This window comes from Benincasa hispida, chromosome 2, assembly GCF_027475165.1.
Source record: "Benincasa hispida cultivar pf3 chromosome 2, pf3_genome.v1.1, whole genome shotgun sequence".
Lineage (NCBI taxonomy): Eukaryota > Viridiplantae > Streptophyta > Magnoliopsida > Cucurbitales > Cucurbitaceae > Benincasa > Benincasa hispida.
The window spans coordinates 49,904,854-49,929,710 of NC_143479.1; the positions used below are offsets into that span (position 1 = coordinate 49,904,854).

Consider the following 24,857-nt stretch of genomic DNA (forward strand, 5'->3'; position numbering starts at 1 on the left):
TACTCAAGTCCAAAACTAAAAGAAAAAAAATAATAATAACGGACCAAACCCTAGACTAGAATCATCTAATCTTCATCTTCATATTTGAGTCACCACAAAGTCTACTAAAATATAAACCATTTAGATATCTTCAACAATTCAATGAAGAAGTTCTTCGTTAATCTTCATACTTCTTCCTCTAATTTTCTTCTTCTTCTTTGCAATATGAGTCACTATTCTATTGCATTTTATTAACTATTCTACTTCAACATCTTAGATATTATTTTTTTTGTATTGTATTTTAGTGTTTATATTCTATTTTGTGCTATTGTTATTAACTTGTATGCTAAAATGATCTATATCCTATATTTTTTTAAAGAAAAAAAATATATCTTCAACGTATCAGTATCCTTGTTGTTTAGAAATATATATAAAAAAAAAAAATTGCACATCCTTAGACGTATGCATATCTTAATTTTTTAGAAAACGACGAATCATCGTATCAGATTGTATCCGTATCTGTGTTTAATAGATACGAGCACTATACCAATTGAGCTGTACTCATTTTGAACACTCAAATTATCATTAATTATACTGTTGTTGGGTATTTATTTTTTATTGAGATTGAGATGGTGGGACTTACATAAGTGAAAGTTAAAATTGTAGAAGATATATGAAGAAATAAACGTTGAGATGAGATTACATTATAATACAATTAAGGACATGTTTTGCCAAGGAATAAGAGTTGAGAAAACTTATGACCTTGTTTTTAAACCCACGGTGCAGCGCCAACTAAAAAAAATATCGATTTCATGGCTTATTAATTTTTTACATTATCATCTTCGCAACTAAACAACCCCTGAATGGTTATTGTTATTTTTATATTATTATCAAATTCAACAATGAGTTGAGGGTGAGAATTCAAATTTCTTACTAAACTATGCTAAAATTAACAATGAAGTTATTGTTCATGGCTGGGTTTTTTTTTCCTTTTTTTTAAAAATAAAAATGGAACTCATAACAAAACCCTAATAAATAAATTAAAAAAAAAAGTCACCCCCAAATGAAAGAGGAAAGAAGAAATGCTGTGGTGGAAGTTGAGAAATGTTGTACTAATCCAACAATCCAATAGAGGTTGAAAATAAAAAAATCAAAGGTGAAAAGTAGATTCAAGCAAATTCTTACATTGCTAGTAAATGAAATCACTTGGCCTAATTGATTGATTATATACACACAATCACACACTGATGAGGTCCTCAACCAACACATTTTTTTTTTACCCTTTTTTACCCTTTTTTCTCTCTACAACTAGCTGGTCATCTCTGATCTCTCAACTACCCCATAACAGACACCCTAAAGATAAAAATAAATATTTCAAGAGGCCCGTTCTAGACCTCCATTCTAATCCTGGCTATCCCAAAATGTCTGTTCTACCAAGTAAAACATATTCAAGTTGGGGAAAGAAAAAAGAAGAAAAAGAAAATTTTCAGAGTTTCTTCCCTGTATCCATCCCATCCAAATCCACAAAATCAATCAGCTTCCAATATTTGTAATTCATCTAGCTTCGTTAGTTAGATGTAACGATCCATCTCTCATTAACTTTAAACTCAGACTGTTGAATCTTTCTCGTGAGTATTGTCTCGACGCTTTTCTCCAATCTGTACCCGCCTTCATCATAGCCGCAAACTCCTCATAGCTTATACGCCCGTCCTGAAGTAATGAAAAGGAAAACATTACATGTGTATGTGAAGATCAACAACATACGGAACAACACCATTAAAGGGTGGCATGAGAGTTGAACCCCCTTCTATGTATGGAACAAAAACTGACCTTGTCTGTGTCCACGTCATGCATGATGGCATTGATAACGTCCTCACCGTTAGTCTCGTCCTCGTCATTAAGTGCATTTCTTAGCTCTTCAATCTCTATGTAGCCACTCTGGTTTTTATCAAAGAACGAAAAAGCTTTGTGCAGGTGTTCATCATTGGCCATCTTTTTAAGATGGACCGAAACAGCAACGAACTCTGAATAATTCAATGTCCCATCACCATCAAGATCAGCCTGTCGAGAGTTTTAACACTTTTCTCAGTTTAACAATAGTACCAAAACTTCTTGTTGCTATGTTTTACAACAATCCAAACAAGATGGAGCTACTGTATGCATCTCGTGTGAGCAAACATGTCAAACTTGTTCTCTTTTTCCAAAATTAAGCAGTTACATTGTTTCTTCACTTTCTTACACACTTTTGTCGATAGAAGTAAGAGTCCGAGCCTTAAGTTCTTCAAACTAAGATGATTGATTGTGCGGAGCTCAAGGAGCAATCAGATCAGATCTGTAGTTATATATGATTTTGAAGACGGTGTCCAATAAACGGATGAGGTTAGAAAAAGAAGAATGCTTACAGCTTCGACAAGTATCTGAAGATCGGTGTCAGGAATCTGCTGGCCTAGTTTTTGTAATCCAACACGAAGCTCCTCGAGGTTTATCTTCCCTCTTTTGCCAGTATCCATCATTTCAAATGCCTCCTTGATTCCAGCCACTTCCTCAACTGATAAATGCTCGGCAATAACCTAATATACAATATAATTCAAATTTTGAGACATTAAGCTTCTTCAATATTAAATGTTCAGCAAGAACTTCCAGAACCATTGCAAAAGTGTTCTTTGTATTCGAGATATTATTACCCGTAGAGCTCTTTTCTTCAGCTTGTTCATCACGGAAAACTGCTTTAGCCTTGCTTTCACAGTCTCTCCCAATGAAACATTTGGTGCCTTTTTGGCATTTTGTAACCATGGATGCTCTACATTTGAATAGAAGGGAAAACCATTCCGTAAGAAGCACTAAATTGTAAAGCCTAGATAATCTTTTTTAACAGAAAAAAACCTAATACCAAGAACTTCTTGAGCAGTGAGTCGCCTTTTGGGGTCAGGATCGAGCATTTTCTTCACAAGGTCCTTTGCATTGTCAGACACTATAGGCCAAGGGTCCCTCTTAAAGTCAATTACTGAGCGAATGATAGCCTGTGCAACCCCCTGTTCGGTTTCTGCTTGCAATATATGAAGAGAATTTAACCAAAAAGAAAGAGAAAATGGGCAAGAATCTTCAAACACATGATGTTCTTATGATACCTATCACAAGCATTTACATACACATGACATTCTTATGCTATGGATCACAAGAATTTTCATATACATGACATTCGTTATTCATATGATATGGACCCATAATCAGGCTAAATAGAAAAAGGGAATTAAGACTGATTTGTGTTTAGGTTCAACAAACATTAGTTGAATTCAAGGTTCTTTTTTAATTCAATTCCTTAGGTGAAAAAAAAATTAAAAATACGAAGTTGAGAGACACAAACCTGCCCAAAAAGGTGGGACACCACAAAGTAGAATATAGAGAATGACCCCAGCACTCCAAACATCAACTTCTGGACCATAGTTCCTTTTCAGGACCTCTGGAGCCATGTAATATGGACTTCCAACGATTTCATTAAACCGCTCGCCTAAGAGAATTGCATATTTGTTACATTACACTTGCAGATGCTTATGAAGAAGAAGAAATAAAGAAAAAAATTGCATTACATGAAAGCAACTATGTTTTAGAAAGGTAAAAGGCAGTTATGCTGAATGGATCTAATCAAATACCAGGTTTGAAGAACACCGATAATCCAAAATCAATTGCCTTTAATGGAGCTGTTTCCTTCTTATTTCCAAAAAGGAAGTTCTCTGGCTTGAGATCACGATGCATAACACCGTGTTTATGACACATCTGCACAGCAAAATGCATATAAATGTATAAGTGACTCACATTACTTCTCAATAAGCTCAACACAGAAGGAAACACTGTCACCAGACAATGGAGTCAATTGTGCAGGGGTGATGTTGAAGTTGAAAACACAAGAAGGATTTGAAAATCAGCAGCAAAGTCGTGCTCTAAATACTAACTATAAGTTATCGATTAAATTACAAAATTAGTTACTAACCTTTTATGGTCATGTCCACTTAGTTTCTAAACTTCAAAAAGGTACTACTAATTCTCATAATTTTAAATGGTGACTACATGTAAGTTTTCTATAAGCACCATTAACTAAATAGTTTCATATGATACCTATTAGATAAATACTAGCAGATTTAACATGTTATGATAGACAAATAACATAAGAAAGTGGATAATGCAATAAAATAAAGTGGCATGGTCTTCAGAGGGATTTCATATGTTGCTTTAGGGTGAGGGTATCCTACACGTGTCATTTTATCTTGTCCGGTCGTCTACTTCTCCACTTCCATCTACTATCTATTGGACGCATAATTCTAATAAACCAATATTTCTCTAATAAATATACCTATGTTATCATTGAGTAAACAACTATAACGAATCAAAATCCCAAGTTCTTGACATAAACTAGAACTTTCTAAAGTTCAGAAAACTAATAACACGTCTACCAAAGTTCAATGACTAAATTAGTAACCGGAACCTATGTTATAATCAAATCAAACAATCAAAAGAATTTGTTATCAGGAACCATTGAAACCAGCTCAAGCTCACCAAGACACACAACCTTATCCTCACCCTTTCAAACAAAGAACAACAAGAACCACAAAGTGGAGAACATATAGATCCAACAATAACAAAACATAAACATGAATGTTTCACCTGCACAACTTCAACAATGGTCCGCATGACAACTGCAGCAGCTCTTTCGGTGTAATGACCCCTCGCAACAATCCTATCAAACAACTCCCCACCTTCACAAAGCTCCATAACAATATGAACAGCATGTTCATCCTCATAGGTGTCTCTCAATGACACAATATTCGGATGCTTAGGCAAATTCTTCATAATTTCAACTTCTCTCCTCACATCATCAATATCCACAGCAGTCCTCAGCTTCTTTTTCGAAATCGATTTGCAAGCAAGTTTCTCCCCTGTGTTTCTATCAGTACACAAATACGTTATTCCAAATTCACCCCTTCCAAGCTCGCTACCCAGATCATATAAGGCAGAAATGTCTCGACCCGTTGGATCTTTCAACACCCAGTTCCCACCACCATTGCCATTGCTCACTACATAATCAGCTGCAAATGGGTTCTGCTTCTTGTTCTTCCCCTTGTGCTGCTGCCTTGAAGGAGTAGCCGGAGTAGCACAGCAATTCCCCATGAATCAAATCAGATCCTCGAGCTTTCAGAGGGTCTAAACTTTCTTTTGGTCTTCAGAGATTCTAATAACACCGAATAAAGGGAAAAAGGGGAAACAGATCTCGAAGTTACAAAAACAGGGCAACGATTAAGACAGAGAAAAGGGGGGGAATCGAGATTTTAAAAGAAGATATTAAGAGGGTATTTGAAAGCAATACGTTAGAAAGAAACAAGAAAAAGATTCATACAAATGGAGAAGAGAAAACAACAACAAACGCAAATATCTTTCAAAATTATCCAAAAGCGAGAAAGGATAGTCTTGTCATGGACCAAACAAAAGGGAAAGAGGGAAACCAAGCAAAAAAGAAAAAGATAAGAAAACCCAAATTACAAGAACATTTCTTTAACAAACACAACAGAAAAAACAGAGAAAACCCAAAAACCTCACCTGAAATCCAGATCAAAATTTGTTGGAAAACACCCAGAAATCGAAATGGGTTTCTCTGAATCTGTTGAAGAACTCAAGGAAAGAGGAGATCGAGAGAGTTATTGAAGGGGAAGGTTAAAAGAAGAGGAAAAAGGTAATTCAAAAGTGTGAATACACCATGGGTTCTCTGAGAGAGAGAAGGTCAAAGCTCATTTTGCAGAGACCCTTCTCTCTGCGAGTCTCTCTCAATTCCAAATTCTCTCTCCTTGATTCAAATGAAGAGAGAAACCTCTTTCTTTTTTCTTCCTTTCCCAATCAATGGGTGAATTGTTTTTCCCCCTCTTTCTTTCTCCTAATAATTTATCTTTTGGAATTGAGATTTTTATTATTATTATTATTATTATAGTCAAATTGCAAAAAAACCACCATGAGTATTAAAACTAGATCAAATTAGACATTCAAATTTATATAATTATATAAAATATAACATTTGTATAACTGAGTGTTCCCTTTATAATTTATGGATTCAATTTCTACAATTATTATAAGTTTGAGAGTCTAATTTTAAAATTTATTGGCCCAATTTTTACAATTGAAAGTTTGAAGGTATAATTGTAACTACCACTATAATTCAGGAGTGGTTTTTGCAATTTACTCTTTTTTATGATAAATTGTACAAAAACACTCTTAAATTATGGTGATAGTTGCAACTAGACCCTCAAACTTTCAATTATGAAAATGTACCCCTCAAACTTACTTACGTTAAAATTGGACACTCAAACTTATAATAATAATAGAAATTGAATCCTCAAATTATAAAAATTGAACCCTCCAACTCAAACCGTTTGTTATAATTTATTCAATTGTATAAATTTGAAGTCTGATATTAATACTTGTATAAGTTTATAGGCTTAAATTTTATAATTAAAAGTTTGATATTATGATTACAACTACCATCCTATTCTAGAGTTTGTTTTTGCAATTTGCCATTTTTTTAAGGATGGGTTACAAGTTTTTAATTTTATGGTAAAATACCTTTGGCCCATATGGTTTTCATTCGGTCTTTACATTTCAAAATGTTATATTTATTTATTTTTTTAAAATTAATTTTAATGGTGATAAAAAATGGATAAAAACAAATTCAATCATAATTAGTTTTTTTAGTAAAATTACAATTAATTTATTATTTTTAAAATAACTAATACTATGAACTAAAAGTGGACATGGGTCGAACTCAAAATTAATAAATAAAATAATTTTTCCCCTTATTTCCATTATTATGGAATATGGACAAATAAAGTGTCCAAAGATTAATTACTTAGATTAACATAAAATCAATAAGACAAAACAAATGTGTCCTTCCTCAAATTGCTGAAAGTTCTTCCAATTGCATGTGGATGATCCAAAAATATTGCTCAAACTAAAGTACTGATTATTATTGGTGCAAAAAATAATATATTACACTTATAGCCTTTTGTTCTCAAAATTACAAAAAGAGATTATTAACATTTCATTTATTGTATTATTTCACATTGTATTTCAAGTATAAATATTAGTTGAAATATTTAATAATGCATGACTTTGTTATGGCATCTGGTAAAAGTTTTGCTTATTCACTAATTTGTTATATATTAAATATTTATTTAAAATTGAAATAAAATATTAAAAGAATGGTTATTAAATAAACGTATCAAATTCAAAGCATCCATAAAAATGCTTGTTTAGATTTTTTTTTTTCATGTTCATAAATATTTAATCTAGGCATAATTCAACTAATTTGGGAGAAAGAACGATTGAAATCAGTGTTTGTTTTATCTGACTCTTTGATTATTGTTCAAATGCTTAGAGGAGCTTTATCTATTCATATGGAAGTGTTTCATTATATTGCAGATATCAGGAGACTTTGTGCTTCTTTTATATTAGTCTTCTTCCAATATGTGCCTCATGATTCGAATCAAACAATTCATTCATTGGTTTGATTGGGATTTATAGGCTCAAGCTTTTTATGACTTAAGCACTTTCCGTCTTGAGTTGTATCTAAGTTTTTGTATGATTTTTCTTTCATTATAGGTCATAGTGCCCCTAAGTGTGGTGTCGTTTTTGTGTTTCTTCTTCCTAAAAAAATATATTTTAACATAATTAATATTCTTTTCATAATATAATCAACATAAGTAGGAAAAAGAAAAGAAAAGAAAAGAAGCTAACATATGATATAACAATTATTATTCCAAAACATGCATCTATATCATTATGTTACAATAAAAATAATATATGACATAAGAAAAAGATTACAAAAACATAATATACAGATGACATAAGATCAGACAAGACGTGTGAAGATTGATTTGAATTGACAAAATATTATTGAAAAAATCACTTTACCAAATTCTATAGACAATATTGTATTAAATATTAAACATTGTTTTCCTTATGAATCCTTCAAGAGGCCTTTGTTTTTCTTTTTCTTACTTTGAAATTGTTGCAATTGAAGACTACAAAGAACAAGTTGGGATTTATTTATTTATCTTAACTTTAAGTTTAAACCAAACCCAAAATAAATGTAGGTATTGTTCAACACATGTACAGTTGGTGGACTTTTTGGACTTTTCCATTCCAAAATTCCAACCTTTATGCAAAGTAAAATGTGGATATAAAATCTTCTTCCTTTGGTCACATTTTGCAACTACTTTTTGGACTTTTTTGTGCTTCAACTAAAACTATTGAAAGTAATAGTCATCAATCATTTTTCATTTTTCTTCAGTTTTAGATTTAATTAAGTTGAATTATATGCTTTAAAACGATCTTTTTGGTGCATAAATTTTTTAAATCATGTTGGTATTAATGTTCATATTTCTTCTTAGTTGTTTTTTTGTTTACAATTTTTCAGAACATTAGTATTGATGCTAAAATTCAGATAAGAGAAACGTGCATGACCTTCATGTAGCATCAACAATGAATTTGTTTAAAAGGGAAAGAACATGTTTGTTAAAAAGAACTTGCACATCAGTGTAGGGGTGTTCAAAAAAACCAAAGACCCGAAAAAATCGAGCAACCCAACCCGACCCAGCTAGTTTGGGTTGGCTAATAAAAAATTGATTTGGTTTGGATTTTTTTTTAATGAACTCGAATAGGTCGGTTCATTTCTCGATTTCATAGGAAAACCGTTTGGTTCGAACCGAACCGACCCAGGAAGAATAGGCTATACGATCGCCTACCCAATGCTATAATAGCTGAGCTCCGCTATACGATCGCTGAGTAATAAAATGCTATACGATCGCCTACCAAATGCTACACGATCGCTGAGCTCGGCTACACGATCGCTGAGTTCGGCTAAACGATCACTTAGCTCTGCTATACGAACGCCGAGTAACAAAATGCTATACGATCGCCTACCAAATGCTACACGATCGTTGAGCTCGGCTACACGATCGCTTAGCTCTACTTCACGATCACTAAGTAACAAAATGTTATATAATAGCCTATCCAATGCTATACGATTGCCTAACAAATGCTACACAATCGCTGAGTAACAAAATGCTATACGATCACCTACCTAGTGCTATACGAACACCTACCAAATGCTATACGATCGCTGAGCTCAGCTACACGATCACTGAGTAACACTAGACAATCGCCCACGAATACCCTGTGATCTCTTACTCGGAACTACCAAATGCTATATGATTCGCCTACTAAATTGGAGGCCTATCAAATATCTGAAATATTTCGTCAATCTCCGCATTTTTAACCCTTTTACTTGACACAAAAAACTGTCAAGTAAGAGTTTCTTATATTTGACACGCGAAACGTGTCAAGTAAGACCTTATATTACTTGACACGAAAATCATGTCAAGTAAAGGTCCGCGTGAAAATATTTGAAATATTCTATCAATCTCCGTTTTTTTAACCCTTTTACTTGACACGAAAAAAATGTCAAGTAAGAGCTTCTTATACTTGACACGTGAAATGTGTCAAGTAAGACCTTATATTACTTGACACGAAAATCATGTCAAGTAAATGTTCGCATGAAAATATCCGAAATATTTCGTTAATCTCCGCTTTTTTAACCCCTTGACCTTTTTTTTTTCCATACTTGACGTTTTTTCCACATAAACATCAAGTAATTAAAAACTACAAGTGTCAAGTAATGTAGATTTTGTAGGTATTTAATTAGTGATTCCAAGTTTTTTTTTTCAAAGGAACCAATAGAACCGAACCAACCCAACCCATTTTCTTTGGGTTGGTTTGATTCGGGTTCATAATTGAACAAATGTTAGTTTGGGTTAGAAAAATACACAAACTAAAGCATAGAGTTGGGCCTAAAATATCCCTAAATCCAACCCAACCCACAAACACCCCTATACCAGTGTTATGTTTGTCATGCACACTTTGATGCTTAACTTCATGAGTAGAAGAGGGTGGAAGGTAGGGAGTTTGAGATAGGATTCAAGATACCACTTTGGAAGTTATAATCATATATTTATAATAATGTTTAACCCGAGTCTTTTTCTGTCTCCATTAGAAATTAGGTTATTAGATAACTAAATTAGATATTTTATGGGTTTGTTGACTCTGAGAGTGTCTTGGTCATGCCTCATGTGTGAGTTGGGCTCCTCGACCTTGGAGGTGATCAACCCAGGATGAGGTCGAAGGATAGGTTGAACGTCCAAAGCCCAACTCTCTTCCCTTGGTCCAATTTGTTTGTTTTGGTTCGATTTCCTTTTCCCTTAATTTTATAGATTTATTCTTTTCGTCCAAAATTACCTATAATTGTACTTATTTGACAATTATTAATGTTTCTTACTTTTAATTGACGTTGTCTAAATTGTGTACAAATTTTAAAAACATCAAAAATCTAATTTCTATTTTATTTTCTCCTAGTTTATGAAAACATGGTATAATATGACAAATATTAAAAAGTAAATATGGCACAACAATTTTGAAGATGTTATTTGAAAATTTTAATTTTCATGAAGTAATTTTTTGGTTTTTTAATTTGAAAATGAAACACGGTAATGAAAAATAGCTTCAAGCTCTATTTTTTACAATTAAGAGATTAGCTAGAAGTAATTGCCCACATTTTCTTTAGTGTGTGAGAATTTCTTTAATGCATCCGTAATTTAAAATTAAATACCTATAATATTTAGGGTTGTTTGTATTCACTTGAGAAAAAAATTATTTTTTCAAAAATTCATTTTTATTTAAGAGATTTTTAAAGATAGAAAAATAATGAATATTATTCACACAAAATAGCAAAAATTTAATATTATTTGATAGAGACGGATAGAACTATCCGTGATAGAAACGGATAGAAGTCTATTAATATGTGTTTTTTTTACTATTTTTGTAAATACTTTGACATTTTTTCTATATGTGAAAATTTTCCTTTTATTTAAATACTTTTGACACCATTTATTGACTTCAAAAGCTATTTTGAATAGTTACTAAACACTCAATTTTTTTCTAAAATGACTTATTTTTTAAATTAAGCGGTTCAAAATGCATTCCAAAAACACCCATAATTTCGTCAAAACTAAAATTTATAAAACGGTGACATGGGCTTTTTAATTTTTTTTTTCCAATGAAGTAATATATATTTTTTAGAATTGGTGATAATATTATACAACAACAACGGGATTCCATAATCCGGGATCAAGGCATCAAAGTAACAAAGCACAAGCAAAGACAGGACAACAAAACCAAAAAACTCAAAACCCCACAAACTAGGGGCTACAGCAAAACAAAGAACAAACATCTGTACACACTAGATAAGACCAAGAAGGTCAACTCGCCAAGAAGTAGCACAATAAAGCAATATATTTGAGATTGTCTAAAAATTCATCATTTATTGATTAAGATATAAATGGAAAGTTTTTTTTTTCTTTCATTTTTTCAAACTCCTATTGAGATTGGAAATTCTATGAATCTAACCTTATGCACGTTGGAGTGGGGATTTTCGTAAGCCTTCATTAAATGAATGAGTGCATAATCATAATCTTCAAATTATCTTCTTAATGTTAATGGAAACTAAAGCAATGCACAATAGAACGAAAGTTTTCAAGACAATGTACAATTTAATCATAGTCTTTTTAATCGATAGTGTTGATTAAGTGAGCGATTTTTTAATTGATAACATAAGGTACCGTTTGATTTAAAATTTCTTAAATGTCTAAAAATAAAGATAATTGTGTTTGGTTGTGCATAGGAAATGCTATCAAAATTTTATAAAAAAAGTTATATTGGATTTAAATTTATAAAATTAAACATGAAAACCTTATATAATTTTAATAGATTAATTAATTAAACATTCAATATATTGATAAAAATTAATTAATTAAGAATCAATAATAATTTTAATTATAAATATTTGACAATTGAATATTTATAATCAAAGTTAACCAATTAATGTATTTATTAATTATAATCTAATATTTAATCATTTTTTATAATTAATTTCAACATTAATAATTTTAATTTTAATTAAATAATTTAACAAAATATATTTTAATAAATAATATATTATATAAAAAGAAAGCAAGATAAAAATATGATATATTAATACATAATACTTACAAAAAGTTTTATAAATATGATAGGTTAATAATGTATGAATTAATAAATATTAATCACAATAAATATTAATTCATTAATTAAATTATCAATAATGATTATGTGTTCAATTAAAATTAATCTCAATAATTGTTTATTTGATTATTAAAGAAATGCTAAAGTAATCAAGTATTATTATTGAGAAATGAATTCTTATACTAACTAAATTGAACTAATCTTAATTACTATTTAAATAAGTAATTGTTTGTTAATTAATTAATAATTTATGTAAAAAAAAAGTAGTCACATTCATTTAATACAAATAGATCATTATTAATTTATTAAAAATAAATATTTATATTAATTTTTTTAAATTAATTTAAAATGAAATTATATATAAATGAAAAACAGATGAAGAGAGAAAAGAAAAAAAATATCGAAAATAAAAACTCATATCTAAAAATGAGGATGCCTAGAAATAACTTATTTTTCGACGAAGGATTGAAATATTCATCAGTTAGGTCAAACAATGCTTTTTGTTTTTTTCTAACCAAACAAAATCTCTCGTTGAAAAATGGGAAGGATTTTAGTTGATTGAGGAAGGTAAGAACAAGCAAATAGTATTTGAAGAAATGTTGTTGAAGAAAGTCCTCTTAGGGAGTTACTTTAATTAGTTGAAGAAAATTCTCACCAACAAAATGCAAATTAATTTGTTTAAATGAGATAGACTTTTATTCCGTTTATAATTTATTTGTTCAAATGTAGTGATGGATGAATAAGATCTATTGTTGGTGGAGGGAAAATTAAAAGAATATTGTACTTTTAGAAACTATTTAGGAAAATATTGTTTTTTCAAACTATTTGTAAAAATATTGTTGTTTTAAATAAGTCGAGGGTTGAAAATTCGACGTCGAATTTTGAACCCTCGACCTTTTTTTTTTTTTGAAAAATATTGTTGTTTTCAAACGGATTCTGTCATCTCAGCAAGTCTGACTAAATAACGAGCTAATGAATCTTCTTCTTTTTGCCACTAAACTTCCCAATCAAATTCAAGAGCGAGAGCGAGATTTTGAGCGAGAATACCGTACAAATTTCTCTTTTTTTTTTTCTTTTTTAATTATTACACGTTCCACCTTTTTCTTTCTAATCCTTTCTTTTTTAAAAATTTTCCATTTTATAAAAAAAAAAAATTCTAAAAATATTTATTATTTTATTTAAACTCTAAAAAGAATAAATTAAAAAAAACAATAACTCATAAAAATAAAAAAAATGTAAATTAAATATCTCATTTATATAAAAATAATTACAAAAATCAATGTGTCCCACAAGGCGGACATCGTCGATTTCGAGCTAGTTGTCGTCGTCGACTTCGAAATTGAGGTTGCTCGGGTTCTTCTTGATGTTGCTCTAGTACCTCTGCAGGCGCTTCATAATATAAATAATCATTATGCTGTCCACAACCCCGACCATGTCCATGCACGTATGAAGACAAAGGACCAGCCTCTGAGTCATAATGTCCTGAACCAAATGTTGACATCATCAATCATCGGACTAACATAATCAGTTTGACTCTACGTCTACGTCATAGGGACAACTCTTCCACATTATGTGCAACCTCATCAAACCCATCCTCTTCCCGAATAGGTCATCTACGTCTAGGAGCTGGTGAAGGAACAATAGGATATCGTATATATAATGAATTTCCTCCATATAGCTTTGGTTGTCACTACATATAGCAAGAACCTGGTTCGGATCATTCTTAACCTCACGGAGTCTACTGTTGTTCGATCTCTGTGAATTATAAAACAATTAGACAATATTTAAAATAAATTTAAATTAAAAAAATTAGATAATATTTATTCATTTACCAAATGACCCACAACTGCTCCCGGACGAGTGACGTAGCACCTTGTGATATTATTATACCAATGAATATATTCTGGAGTGACATCTGTGTCAAACTGTTCAAGAGAAACCCCACTGCAATAAACCTTGCACGATAGTGCCATCGCACTACCAAATGTGCAACTTTTTCGGACCAATCTCCAGTCCTTAGGTTAATATCATGTGGGATATCCTGCTGAATTGTCTCACCACCCTATCTGGAAGATGCCACGACCATTCGTACAAAAATTAGGCAAAGTATGCACAATAATTTTGTACGGCTCCCAAATAACTTGAAACACAAAATATTATATTAGAGAATATTAAAGACAAATACAATAAAAATGTGAATAAAATAATCAATTAGGTTTAGTGTAATGTACCTGTTCAGGTTGAAGCAGATCAAACATGTATCTATACTGGTTGACTACATGTGTGGCTGTCCTAGTCACACAAATTTTGTCTCTCTACCTAAATTTTTAAATTGATAATTTAGAATTTAAATTAACTAGATCAGTGATATAAAAATTAAATTGAATTAAAACAACATACCAAGAACCGTAGGCTCGTCCAACTAACTGAGCGTCATTAACATGATGTAGTTGTGGAGCCATTGTTGGAAATCGCTCCCAAGCCCATAGTTGCAAAAGTATGAGAGACCCAGCTATCTCTCAAACCTCAGGTCTTGTTGCTTTACATAGTTGTCTATACAACCATGCTCCACCCCACGAATACCGCCCCGCATCATGGAGGTTAGCTAACAGTGGCAGGAACATCAAGTGAACAAAATGACTTGATTTATCTGAAAACAGACTTTCACCCATCATTTGTAGTATATATGCTCGCGCATATCTTATAACGGTTTCCTCGTCTGCATCATCTATGAGCTCACGAAATTTATCGTCTAATGATTATTCAATTATAGTATAATAATCTAATATATTCAATTTGTTGTCTAATGATTATTCAATTATAGTATAATAATCTAATATATTCAATTATAGTCTAATGATTATTCAATTATAGTATGATTATTAGCTCTTTTTTCTCTTTTTTTATATATATTTCTATGGAAAGTTCAAATAAAGTGAAGACTCTTGCTCTCTCAATCTCGCTCTCTCCTAAGATCTCACTCTCTCACTCTCGCTCTCTCTCAATATCTCGCTCTCTCTGTTATTGTTGTTATTTTTCCATTAATGATTACTAGTTTTCATTTCTTCTGGAACAATCACAAACACTTTTTTGATTATGGATCTACTTTTTTGTTTGTAGACAAAGCTAATTCAGAATTGTCTTTCATTCTAAGGCATAACTTGTATCCATGCGCTTCATATTCGCCTAGAGTTCGCTCCCAGAAATATAGCCATCCCTACCCCTCACGTCAATCCCACAAGCCTCCGTCTAATTCGAAATGATAACAAAATGCATAGGTTGTTAGAAGCAGCTCGAATACATAGATACATATAGTATACCATCTCATTACTTTATTTCCTCTATGAGGGAAAAAGAAAAGTAATAAACCTGCAATCTCGAGGGTGGATGTGTGTCAAAACTTCAACCTTCGACAACCTAAGCGAGATTCGCGAGATTTCCCTTGTCGAGGGTTGAAGTTTCGGCTTATGTATTGTTTCTAAGTTTTTCTTTGTTCGTCGAGTTCTCAACGTTCGACCTCCACATTAGTCAAGTTCTCAACATTCGACCTCTAGCCTTGAATTCCCAAAACAACAATATTTCTCTAATAAGTTTCAAAACAACAATATTTCTCTAATAAGTTTTGAAAACAAAAATATTAATATTAAAGGTCCGTTGGTGGACAATACGATTATAATAATCTCTATGAAAAAAATCGATATATTCGTCTCTTCTCCCCTCGACTATTGAATTGTATAAAAATAAAATTCATGTTTGTAATCATCAATGATAGGCTTCTATAATTGAGAAACTGTATGTATCCTGATTCAATTTTATTAGTCAGAATATATATAGTCTATTTGTAATAGATTTCTATCATAAAAAAAATTCAATAGGCAAATGTAAGGAGTTAGTTAAATGAATCAGTGATAGTAATCACATAATAATCCGACTTCAACTTTTTGTAATTACAGGTTTGACAATCACATAGTAATCACATAGAAATCAGATAGTAATCACATAGAAATCAGATAGTAATCACATAATAATCACATAGAAATCAGATAGCAATCAATTTTTTAGGTGAAAGTTTTTTGACATGTTTGCAAAAAAGCAAAACCTAGAGACACACGCTCAATTTTTAATTTTTTAGAAATTAAAGTTGCAATTGCACCAACTCATTATGTAGACGTATGGTATAGAAACAAATTTAAATACAAATATTAGACTAAGGTTGTGAGTTAATCAGAAACTTATTTGATTAAAAAAAAGTTAAAAAAAAAAAAAAGAGAAGAACTAAGGCTATAAATTAATCAGAAGCTCAATTTTTTTTTTTTTTTTTTTTTTTTTTAAAAAGAAACTTAGTGGATAAAAAACTCAACCAAATAAAACATGAATTGAAGAAAATAACTTATGAAAAATGAAATTAATAAAACATAGTTGAAGGACATTATTGTTAATAAACAATTGAGCTTATTAAATGAACAAAAAATTAACAAAGTCGAACAATGAAGAAAAAACTAAAAGATGCAAATAGTTTGCTTTAAGCTAAAATTGTGTTTTTAGTGATTTTTCTGCCAATAGTTTTAGGTTTTGCTATTTATGCTTTTAATTTAACCTATTTTGTTATATACTTAAGTATCTCATCCTTTTTAAACGAAGGGAAAAAACATCTATAATGATATTTTATAAAAATACAACATTTATATTTAAATTTATATTTATTTTTTTAAATTCTCACATTAAAAATCTATAATGATATTTTATAGAAATACAACAATTACATTTGGATTAAAGTTGTCCAACTTTTATCCTAAATCACAAAAGTGGGTCCTTATTATTATTATTTTTTTTCTGGCTAGAAAATGCTTTCAACTTTTAGGAATTAACTAAGTCCAATGAAGGTGTATTTCGAATACATTTTTAAGTGTTTAATTTATTTAAAAATCATTTTTAAAGAAATTGGAGTATTTGGTAACCACTCAAAATAGCTTCTTAAATGTATTTTAATAAGTTTTTATAAAAAATGTTTAAATAAAAATTATTTTTTCTTAATATTTTTTTTCTTGAGTCAATCCAAACATGTCTGAAAAAATGTTGATCAAGCCTAATTAAGCTCATAATTGGAACTAAACTCAAACTTAAAAAGGCTTTTTCAATGACACTTATATGACTATATCAAATCACCCGGAAATGAATAAATAAGTTAAAACGAGAGTAACTACTCAAAAATTCCAGAAACAATTCCCAGTAAACAAATTTCTAGAGGTATAATATATTTAGTCGTTACTCAAAATTTTCTTTTCTTTGTTTTACCTTTTCATAAGTTGTTAGATGTTAGAGGTTTATGGACTTCAGTTATTTGTTTGTTTTAACACGGTGATCCATGCCATAAAACACAGTCAAACATAAAGTCGAGGGTGACTTATGCATTGCAACACTTCTTGAAGTGTCTCTCGATGAATTAAAATATGTAATATTGTAACGTCCTAGGTTCAGGATTCGAATCAGGATTCAGAATTTGGATTCAACACCTGATGGCTCCGACATTTGCAACCTAGTCTTGACATTCCTTTACATCCCCTGCAACCTGGCAATGTCATCCTTACTTATCTTGAATGCTTCCAAGAGTGAAGACTATCCCCACAAACCAACATAGAACTACTCCAAGCTAAGCACGTTTAACTATGAAGTTCTTGTGATTGAGTTACCGAAAAGTAGGGGTGTACACGGGTTGGATTGGTTTGAAAGAGTAATATAACATGCAGCAGAACAAATCAGAATAAATAAGCAATCTAATTACTCTTAATTTGAGTTTTAAATATGCTATTCAAGTGATATTCATAGAGGGTCTAAAGCAAACATTACCTTTGAAGACTTAAACCACGAATTCAGCAGCAATATTCCAAGATTGAGCTTGAAACTTCAACAAGACCACCACCAAGATATTCTCTTAAAAGCTCAAGATGGAATATGTGGTGAAAACAATCAAATCTAGCTGAATTGGAGAGGTATTTTGGTGGGTTTGTGAATGTTTTTGTTGCTGCAACACTTTAGATAAATTTTCCAGAAATTCTCTCCCATTTCTCTGCATAAAGAATTATATATACAGAAGTCATGCAAGATAGTAGGGTTGTATGAATGGCATCACCTACTTGGTGATAATTGCAAAAAAAAAAAATTGGAATTTGGTGAAATTCCATTACAGTGTGTTTAGTAAAGCCATTTTTTTTTAAAAAAATGAAAATTGATTTTAAATAAAACCATTTTATTTTAAATTAGTTTTATAAAATTAATTCAAAATAATTAATTTAAATAAAACTAATTTTGATTTTAATTAAACTTTTTAATTAAAAGAATATTAATTTAATATCTTAATATTAAATTAATAAAACACCAATTTCACCAATATGATTCAATTTCATATTTAAATATTAATTGATTCTTCAATTTCATTTAATTACAACTAAATTAAATGTGTTTAATTATATCAAATACAATCAATTGAAAACCCTAAAAATTGAATTTGAACATTTCAAATTCATAACCCTAATTCTAAAATTCATCCAATTAATACTTAATTTTTTATTCTAATTTATGAGCTAGTAGAGGAACTTAATGAACCTACAGATCATGAACTCCAACGATTTGTAATTAATTAATTAAACTCTTTGAACCGAATTAATTACTATTCGTTAACTATCAAGGTACACCACTATAACTCGATAGTTGCACTATCCTCACGTAGATATATTTCTGTCCATTTCGATCATAATCAGTAATTGATCCTTCACATGTCGTTCATATTTACAGATGGGTCAAAATTACCATTTTACCCCTGTAAATATATCTTGCACCTTAAGTTCCCACTGACCCTCTATTGAACAATTGATTTATAATACCTTTTATAAATCATACCTCTCTCTACCAAAAGAGGGTGGGGCCCCATTGTTCAAGACTAAGCATAACATTTAAGAGAACAACCTATCTACTAACCCTATGTCGGGTAGGAGTGAATTCCATCTTGCATAACTATGTCCCCAGCTATCTACTTGATCTTATCCCCAAAATGGGAGGCTTATTGAGCAGTGTTGTTGGACTACTCTCACCTATGCAGAATAAAGGATAATCCCGAAAAAAACAGGAGTTCATAATTAGCTTAGGATTAAGATCATGTTAACTTAGGTCATTTTAGTTTGAAATAGTCAGTTTTAACAGTAAACGATCGTTATAAAGAAAAGTGAATATTTCGAGGTTCAGTCTTATGCAAACTCATTGCATAGGATGCACCCACTCACATGTCTCTACATGAATGATTTGTGAATCACATCATTTGTATCAGTATACAAAACGGGCTGCATCCAATAGTGTTATCAGGATGAAATACCCAACTTCATCCATATATTTATAGACCATTTAGGCTATATACTATAACTTGATCCTATTTATGTCACTACATAAAGTTAAAGTATTCATACTTGGCCATAGATTTGTTTATTGGATTTTCATAATAGAATGCAATATCAATGACTTTATTGAATAAGATACTCAATAATATTTTATTGATAAATAGAATGTTTGACACAAATTTACGAACTGCGAGTTCTAGGACATTCCCAACAATCTCCCACTTAGACTAAAACTCCAGTGAGAATAAATATATACAATACAATGTTGAGAAACATAGAGGATAATACAATAAACGAGGACATTACTAATACCATAGATATTCTCTCACTTGCCCTAGATTACGTTGCTCGGAGTCCTAGTCCAACCAGGTGTTCCTTGAACACTTTAGCCGAGAGGGCCTTCGTAAATGGATCAGCAAGGTTGTCTTCAGAGGTTATCTTTGTGACGATCACGTCTTCTTAGTGTACTATTTCTCTGATGAGATGGTACTTTCTCTCAATATGTTTTCCGCATTTGTGACTCCTTGATTCTTTCGAGTTGGCAACAATACCATTATTGTCACAATACAGTGTGATGAGTAAGTGCATATCTGGAACTATTTCCAAGTCAACCAAGAATTTGCATAGCCATACTGCTTCTTTAGCAGTTTCACATGCAGCTACGTATTCTGCTTCCATTGTGGAGTCAGCGATACAACTCTATTTAATGCTTCTCCAAACTATAGGTCCTCCATTGAGAGTGAAACTGATCCTGAAGTAGATTTCCTTAAATCCACGTCAGTCTGGAAATCAGAATCAGTGTATCCGGTAAGGATCAAATTCTTAGGTCCATACACATGCATATAGTCTCTCGTTCTCCTTAGATACTTGAGGATGTTTTTGACAATATTCCAATGACCGTGTCCTAGATTGGATAAAAACCTGCTGATGATTCCAACTGCAAAGCATATGTCAAGACGTGTACATAACATTGCGTACATCAAACTCCCAACTTTAAAGTACATTGACTCCATTTCAACATCCATGGCTTTTATCTACTGTTCCCTATCAACATCTTCCATTGCCTTTTTAAAGTTAATGGATCCTCTAAACCATCATCATGTATGATGTTTTGAGTTTCTGTTAAACCCATATAACATTCAGGTTGCTGAATAACCCTCCCACTATGTCGAGGCATACTCAACTCTTGAAAAGGATGTGACAGGGCAACAATAGTTGTTGATGAACCAGTTTGATTGACAACTCTTGTTGATTTTTCTGTAGCATCTTTAGTCATTTCTTATGATATTAGTTTACTGCGAGATTGATGATTTTTAACATGATTTTCTTCCAAGAATGTAGCATTTGTCGATAGAAACACTTTGTCTTCTTGGGGATCATCGAATAGTCCTCATTTTGTTTCTTTAGGGTATCCTACAAAAAGGCATAATTTTGAATGTGTTTCTAGTTTCTTAGGATTTTGTACCAACATGTGTGCTGAACAACCCCAAATACGGAAATGACGTAAACTAGTTTTGCGTCCTTTCCATAATTCATGCAGTGTTTCTGAAACACTTTTTGAAGGAACACGATTAGAATATAGACTGCAGTCTGTATTGCATACCTCCAAAAGGATTGAGGTAACTGAGCATAACTCATCATTAATCAGATCATGTCTAACAAGGTTCGATTTCTCCTTTCTGCAATACCATTTTGTTTTGGTGTTCTAAGTGTTGTGAGTTGAGATTGAATTTCATGATCTACTAGAGAGTTTTAGAATTGTATCCATATACTCACCATCTTGATCAGATCAAAGTGTTTTAATTCTTTTACTTAAAAGATTTTCTGTCTCGATCTTAAATTCTTTGAACTTTTCAAGAGTTTCAGACTTGTGAATTATTAAGTAAATATACCCATATCTCGAGTAATCATCAATAAAACTGACAAAATACTGATAGCCTCCTCGTACTTTTACACTCATCGGACTACATAGGTTTGAATGTATAAGTTCGAGAGGCTCTTTGGCACAAAGACCTTTTTTAGAAAAAGATCTTTTTGTCATTTTTCCCTCAAGACATGATTCACATGGAAGTAAAGAACTATCTTCTAACTGACTTAGATGACCATTTTTAGCCAATCTCTCAATCCTGTTGAGATTAATGTGACCAAGTTTGAGGTGCCAAAGATAGGCGTTAGGAGAAATTTTCCATCGTTTATTTTGAGTTTCAATCGTTTTAAACATCTCTATATTTAGAATGGCCTTTGCTTCAGTTGGTTTTAATATGTACAAGTTATTTTCGAGTCTTGCAGAACAAATATGAACACCTCTTGAAAAAACAAACACTTCATTAGATTAAAAAGATATTATGTACATATTTTCTAGCAGATAAGAAATGGAGATTAAGTTTCTTTTCATTTTAGGTACATAATATACATTTCTAAGTAAGATGAAAGATTCTCCAAAAAATAGCTTGACCATCTCCCACTGCATGAGCCGAATTGTCTTCTCCCATTCCTACCTCGAAAGTCATTTCTTGTTCAAAAGTTGTCTCCAAGAAATAGTTTCCTGAAGAAAAGTGTAAACATGATTAGCGGCATCTGAATTTAATATCCAGGTTAGGTGAGTATTCTCCACTAGACATGTTTCAACTACTAGTAAATCCGATTTATCTTGGTTCGCCTTTTCCGCTTTCTTTTCTGCTAAATACTTTGGGCAGTTACGCTTCTAGTGCTCACCCTCTCTGCAATGGAGACACTTTCCTTTGGGAGCCTTGTTTTCGTTTTTGTTCTTCTGTGTCGTGGTTTTCTTATTCCCTTTACTCTTTTTCTTTATTTATACAGCCTTGTCTTTTGAAGAAGAGAGAACAGACTTCTTTTTATCAGCGGGTTTTGTTCCAGACGTAGAACCTTTTAGAAACTTTTTAGGTCGTGAAATAACATTTACTTCACTTTCTTTAAGTTTCATCATAGACTGATATGTCTGTATCTCATTCAATAGTGTAGTCAAATTGTAAGTAATTTTGTTCATAACAACATTAGTTTTGAAAGGTAGAAAACTCTCCGGAAGAGATTCTAATATCATACGGACTTGATTGATTTCATCTATCATCGCCCCATGAGCCTTAGCAATATTAAAATGGACCATCATATCGAGAACATGTTCTCCAACGTTGGTACCATCTTTCATGCGAGTACTATAAACATACTTAATGGCTTCATGTCGAACAGAGGATGACGGTTGCCCGAACATCTCTTGGAGCAATGCCATTATCTCACCGGCAGTGGGCATTACCTCATATTTCTTATTAAGTACATCAGATGTACATGCTAAGATATAAGCCCTGACTTTTTCGTTAGCCCTAACCCACTGATCATAGATGACTCGTACATTTCGGTTCGCTATTGTACTGGGAATCGGAGGACATTCCTCCGTCAACACAAACCTCAAATCATCCACAACTAATATCGTATTAATGTTGGATTTTCAGTTTGAATATCCTTCTCCGTTAAACTTATCGGAAGCAAGTAGGTGTATAATTGAATTTGACATTGTTGAAAAAATATAAACAAATTCTATTAAACTTATGCATCTAAATCCAATTTTAGCACAAAACAATAAAGTACCCAAAAATCTTTATTTATTTGCAACAATACTTCAGTGATTTAAGAACAGTTGCTACTGTGGGGCAGTCAAAAAATTTCTTCACTGAAGCAAGACAATCCTGACCAAATACTACATCAGAATAACTCTTTATTCCTATTGTTCTTTTGGCTATCATTTTCGGTCAAGATCTTTACTAACAATTAGTAATTCTTGTAAGTGTGATCCACCATTTTCAGATTTTATAGAACGATATGTGTTGGGATTGGTGTCCTAATTCTCCCAGAGTCTCATTGTTTGTTATGATACACATTGTTTGACGAATAAAATAAATGTTATTTCATTATTGCATTTACTCATATCCAATAAACAAAGTTCCATGGTTATCTTATGTGAACTTAAGCATGTATATGTGATATACAAGTGGATCACGCCTTAAGTGATAACCTAAATAGGTCTGTAGTATAAAGATTAAGGTTGGATACCTGGTCTTGGTGACACTACGTGTGAAACCTGGATTTTCATTTTTCATACTTAAGTAGGTGATGAAAAGATTAACTAGGTGAAAGTTAAATCCTATGTTGAAGGGAAGGAAATTTCTAAGTGTTGAATAAATTTTCCTTGAGTAGCTTTGAGTTAAGCTTAAATTGATAAAAATTGACTAAGTGTTGGACTAGGCATTGCTATGCATTGGCCACAAGATCTTGGAAAGAGTACTTGGGCAAAGGAAAAATTTGGAAATTTGGCTAAGTATAGAATGTTGTGTGGGATGCATTGGAAGGAGGAAAAATTTAGAAATTTGGCTAAGTATAGAATGTTGTGTGGGATGCGTTGGAAGGAGAGAAAATTTGGAAAATTGGCTAAGTATAGAATGTTGTGTGGGATGCGTTGGAAAGAGGGAAAATTTGGAAATTTGGCCAAGTATAGAATGTTGTGTTAATGCATTGGAAGGGAACAATGCATTGGAAGAAGTTGTGTTAATGCGTTGGAAGGGACCAATGCATTGGAAGATTGTGTTGATGCGTTGGAAGGGACCAATGCATTGGAAGAAGTTGTGTTGATGCATTGGAAGGGTTGTTGGTGATGGCATACAGCTGAAGGAAGGAAAATGGAAGTGATGCGTTGAACATCTAAGAGTTTGTGGACGCATATGAAGGATGAACTCATGGAGGATGTGATCCGGACATGTGGCTTGTTAGGAAGAATTCTTAAGCCTTAAGTAAAAGAGGTGGCAGCATAAGAATACATACAAAGGTAAGGGCCATGCATTGGTGAAAGGAGAAGAAGACACATTGGGTTGTGCTGATGCAAGATTGCGTTGATGGTGTAAGGAAGAGACACTTGGTCATGCGGCCAAGTAGGAGGTGTCGGCCATGGAGCAATCCTGGACGCCTACAAAGACTTTATTCTTCAGATCAAACCTCAAAATACATTTAAGAAGAGTGGGCAAGTTGAGGAAACCTTGCGTTAGAGCAAAATCCATGTGTTGGACATAGAAGTTCAAAGAGGACGCATTGGACAGTAAAGTCTAGAAAGCAGCATCAACTTGGGACGAGAAGTTCTCCCAGAATACTCGTGCGTTTGATGTGATTCCAAAGCCATCTGAAAGCTAAAGGAGTCTAGTTTTCATGGTGGGGCTGCCAGAGAAGAAGGTCTAAGGAATCGGGCTGGAGAATGAGGAAAAGACAGAAGGGTCGAGCTGTCGGGTAAGCTGGGCCAGTCTTAATGATTTGATTATTCCGGCCAAACCACGAGGA

At 32.1% G+C, this 24,857-nt stretch overlaps 1 protein-coding gene and 1 long non-coding RNA gene across 11 annotated transcripts in view; both read right to left on the reverse strand.

Annotated features, from left to right (window-relative positions):
* Positions 1–1,121: 1,121 nt before the first annotated feature.
* LOC120071489 (calcium-dependent protein kinase 8-like) lies at positions 1,122–5,916 on the reverse strand. The gene is made up of 9 exons (XM_039023803.2): positions 5,569–5,916; positions 4,639–5,203; positions 3,630–3,753; positions 3,344–3,487; positions 2,870–3,022; positions 2,664–2,779; positions 2,382–2,549; positions 1,810–2,040; positions 1,122–1,689 (listed from the first exon to the last, which is right to left on the reverse strand). Exons 2-9 carry the CDS (start codon positions 5,140–5,142, stop codon positions 1,534–1,536), a joined length of 1,596 nt encoding a protein of 531 aa, XP_038879731.1. The 5' UTR covers positions 5,143–5,203; positions 5,569–5,916; the 3' UTR covers positions 1,122–1,533.
* A 7,437-nt stretch (positions 5,917–13,353) lies between these two features.
* Positions 13,354–24,857, reverse strand: part of LOC120070875 (uncharacterized) — a 39,049-nt gene continuing 27,545 nt past the window's right edge. For 2 of the 10 annotated variants that reach the window (XR_016527588.1, XR_016527600.1), the window contains 5 exons: positions 17,980–18,199; positions 14,533–14,860; positions 14,364–14,451; positions 13,965–14,272; positions 13,354–13,887 (listed from right to left, as the gene is read on the reverse strand). This is a non-coding gene — a long non-coding RNA (uncharacterized LOC120070875). Of the gene's footprint in view, positions 13,888–13,964; positions 14,273–14,363; positions 14,452–14,532; positions 14,861–17,363; positions 17,807–17,979; positions 18,200–22,050; positions 22,066–24,857 lie in introns of those variants that run through there. The other 8 variants (XR_016527599.1, XR_016527604.1, XR_016527590.1 and 5 more) reach the window with 7 other exon arrangements.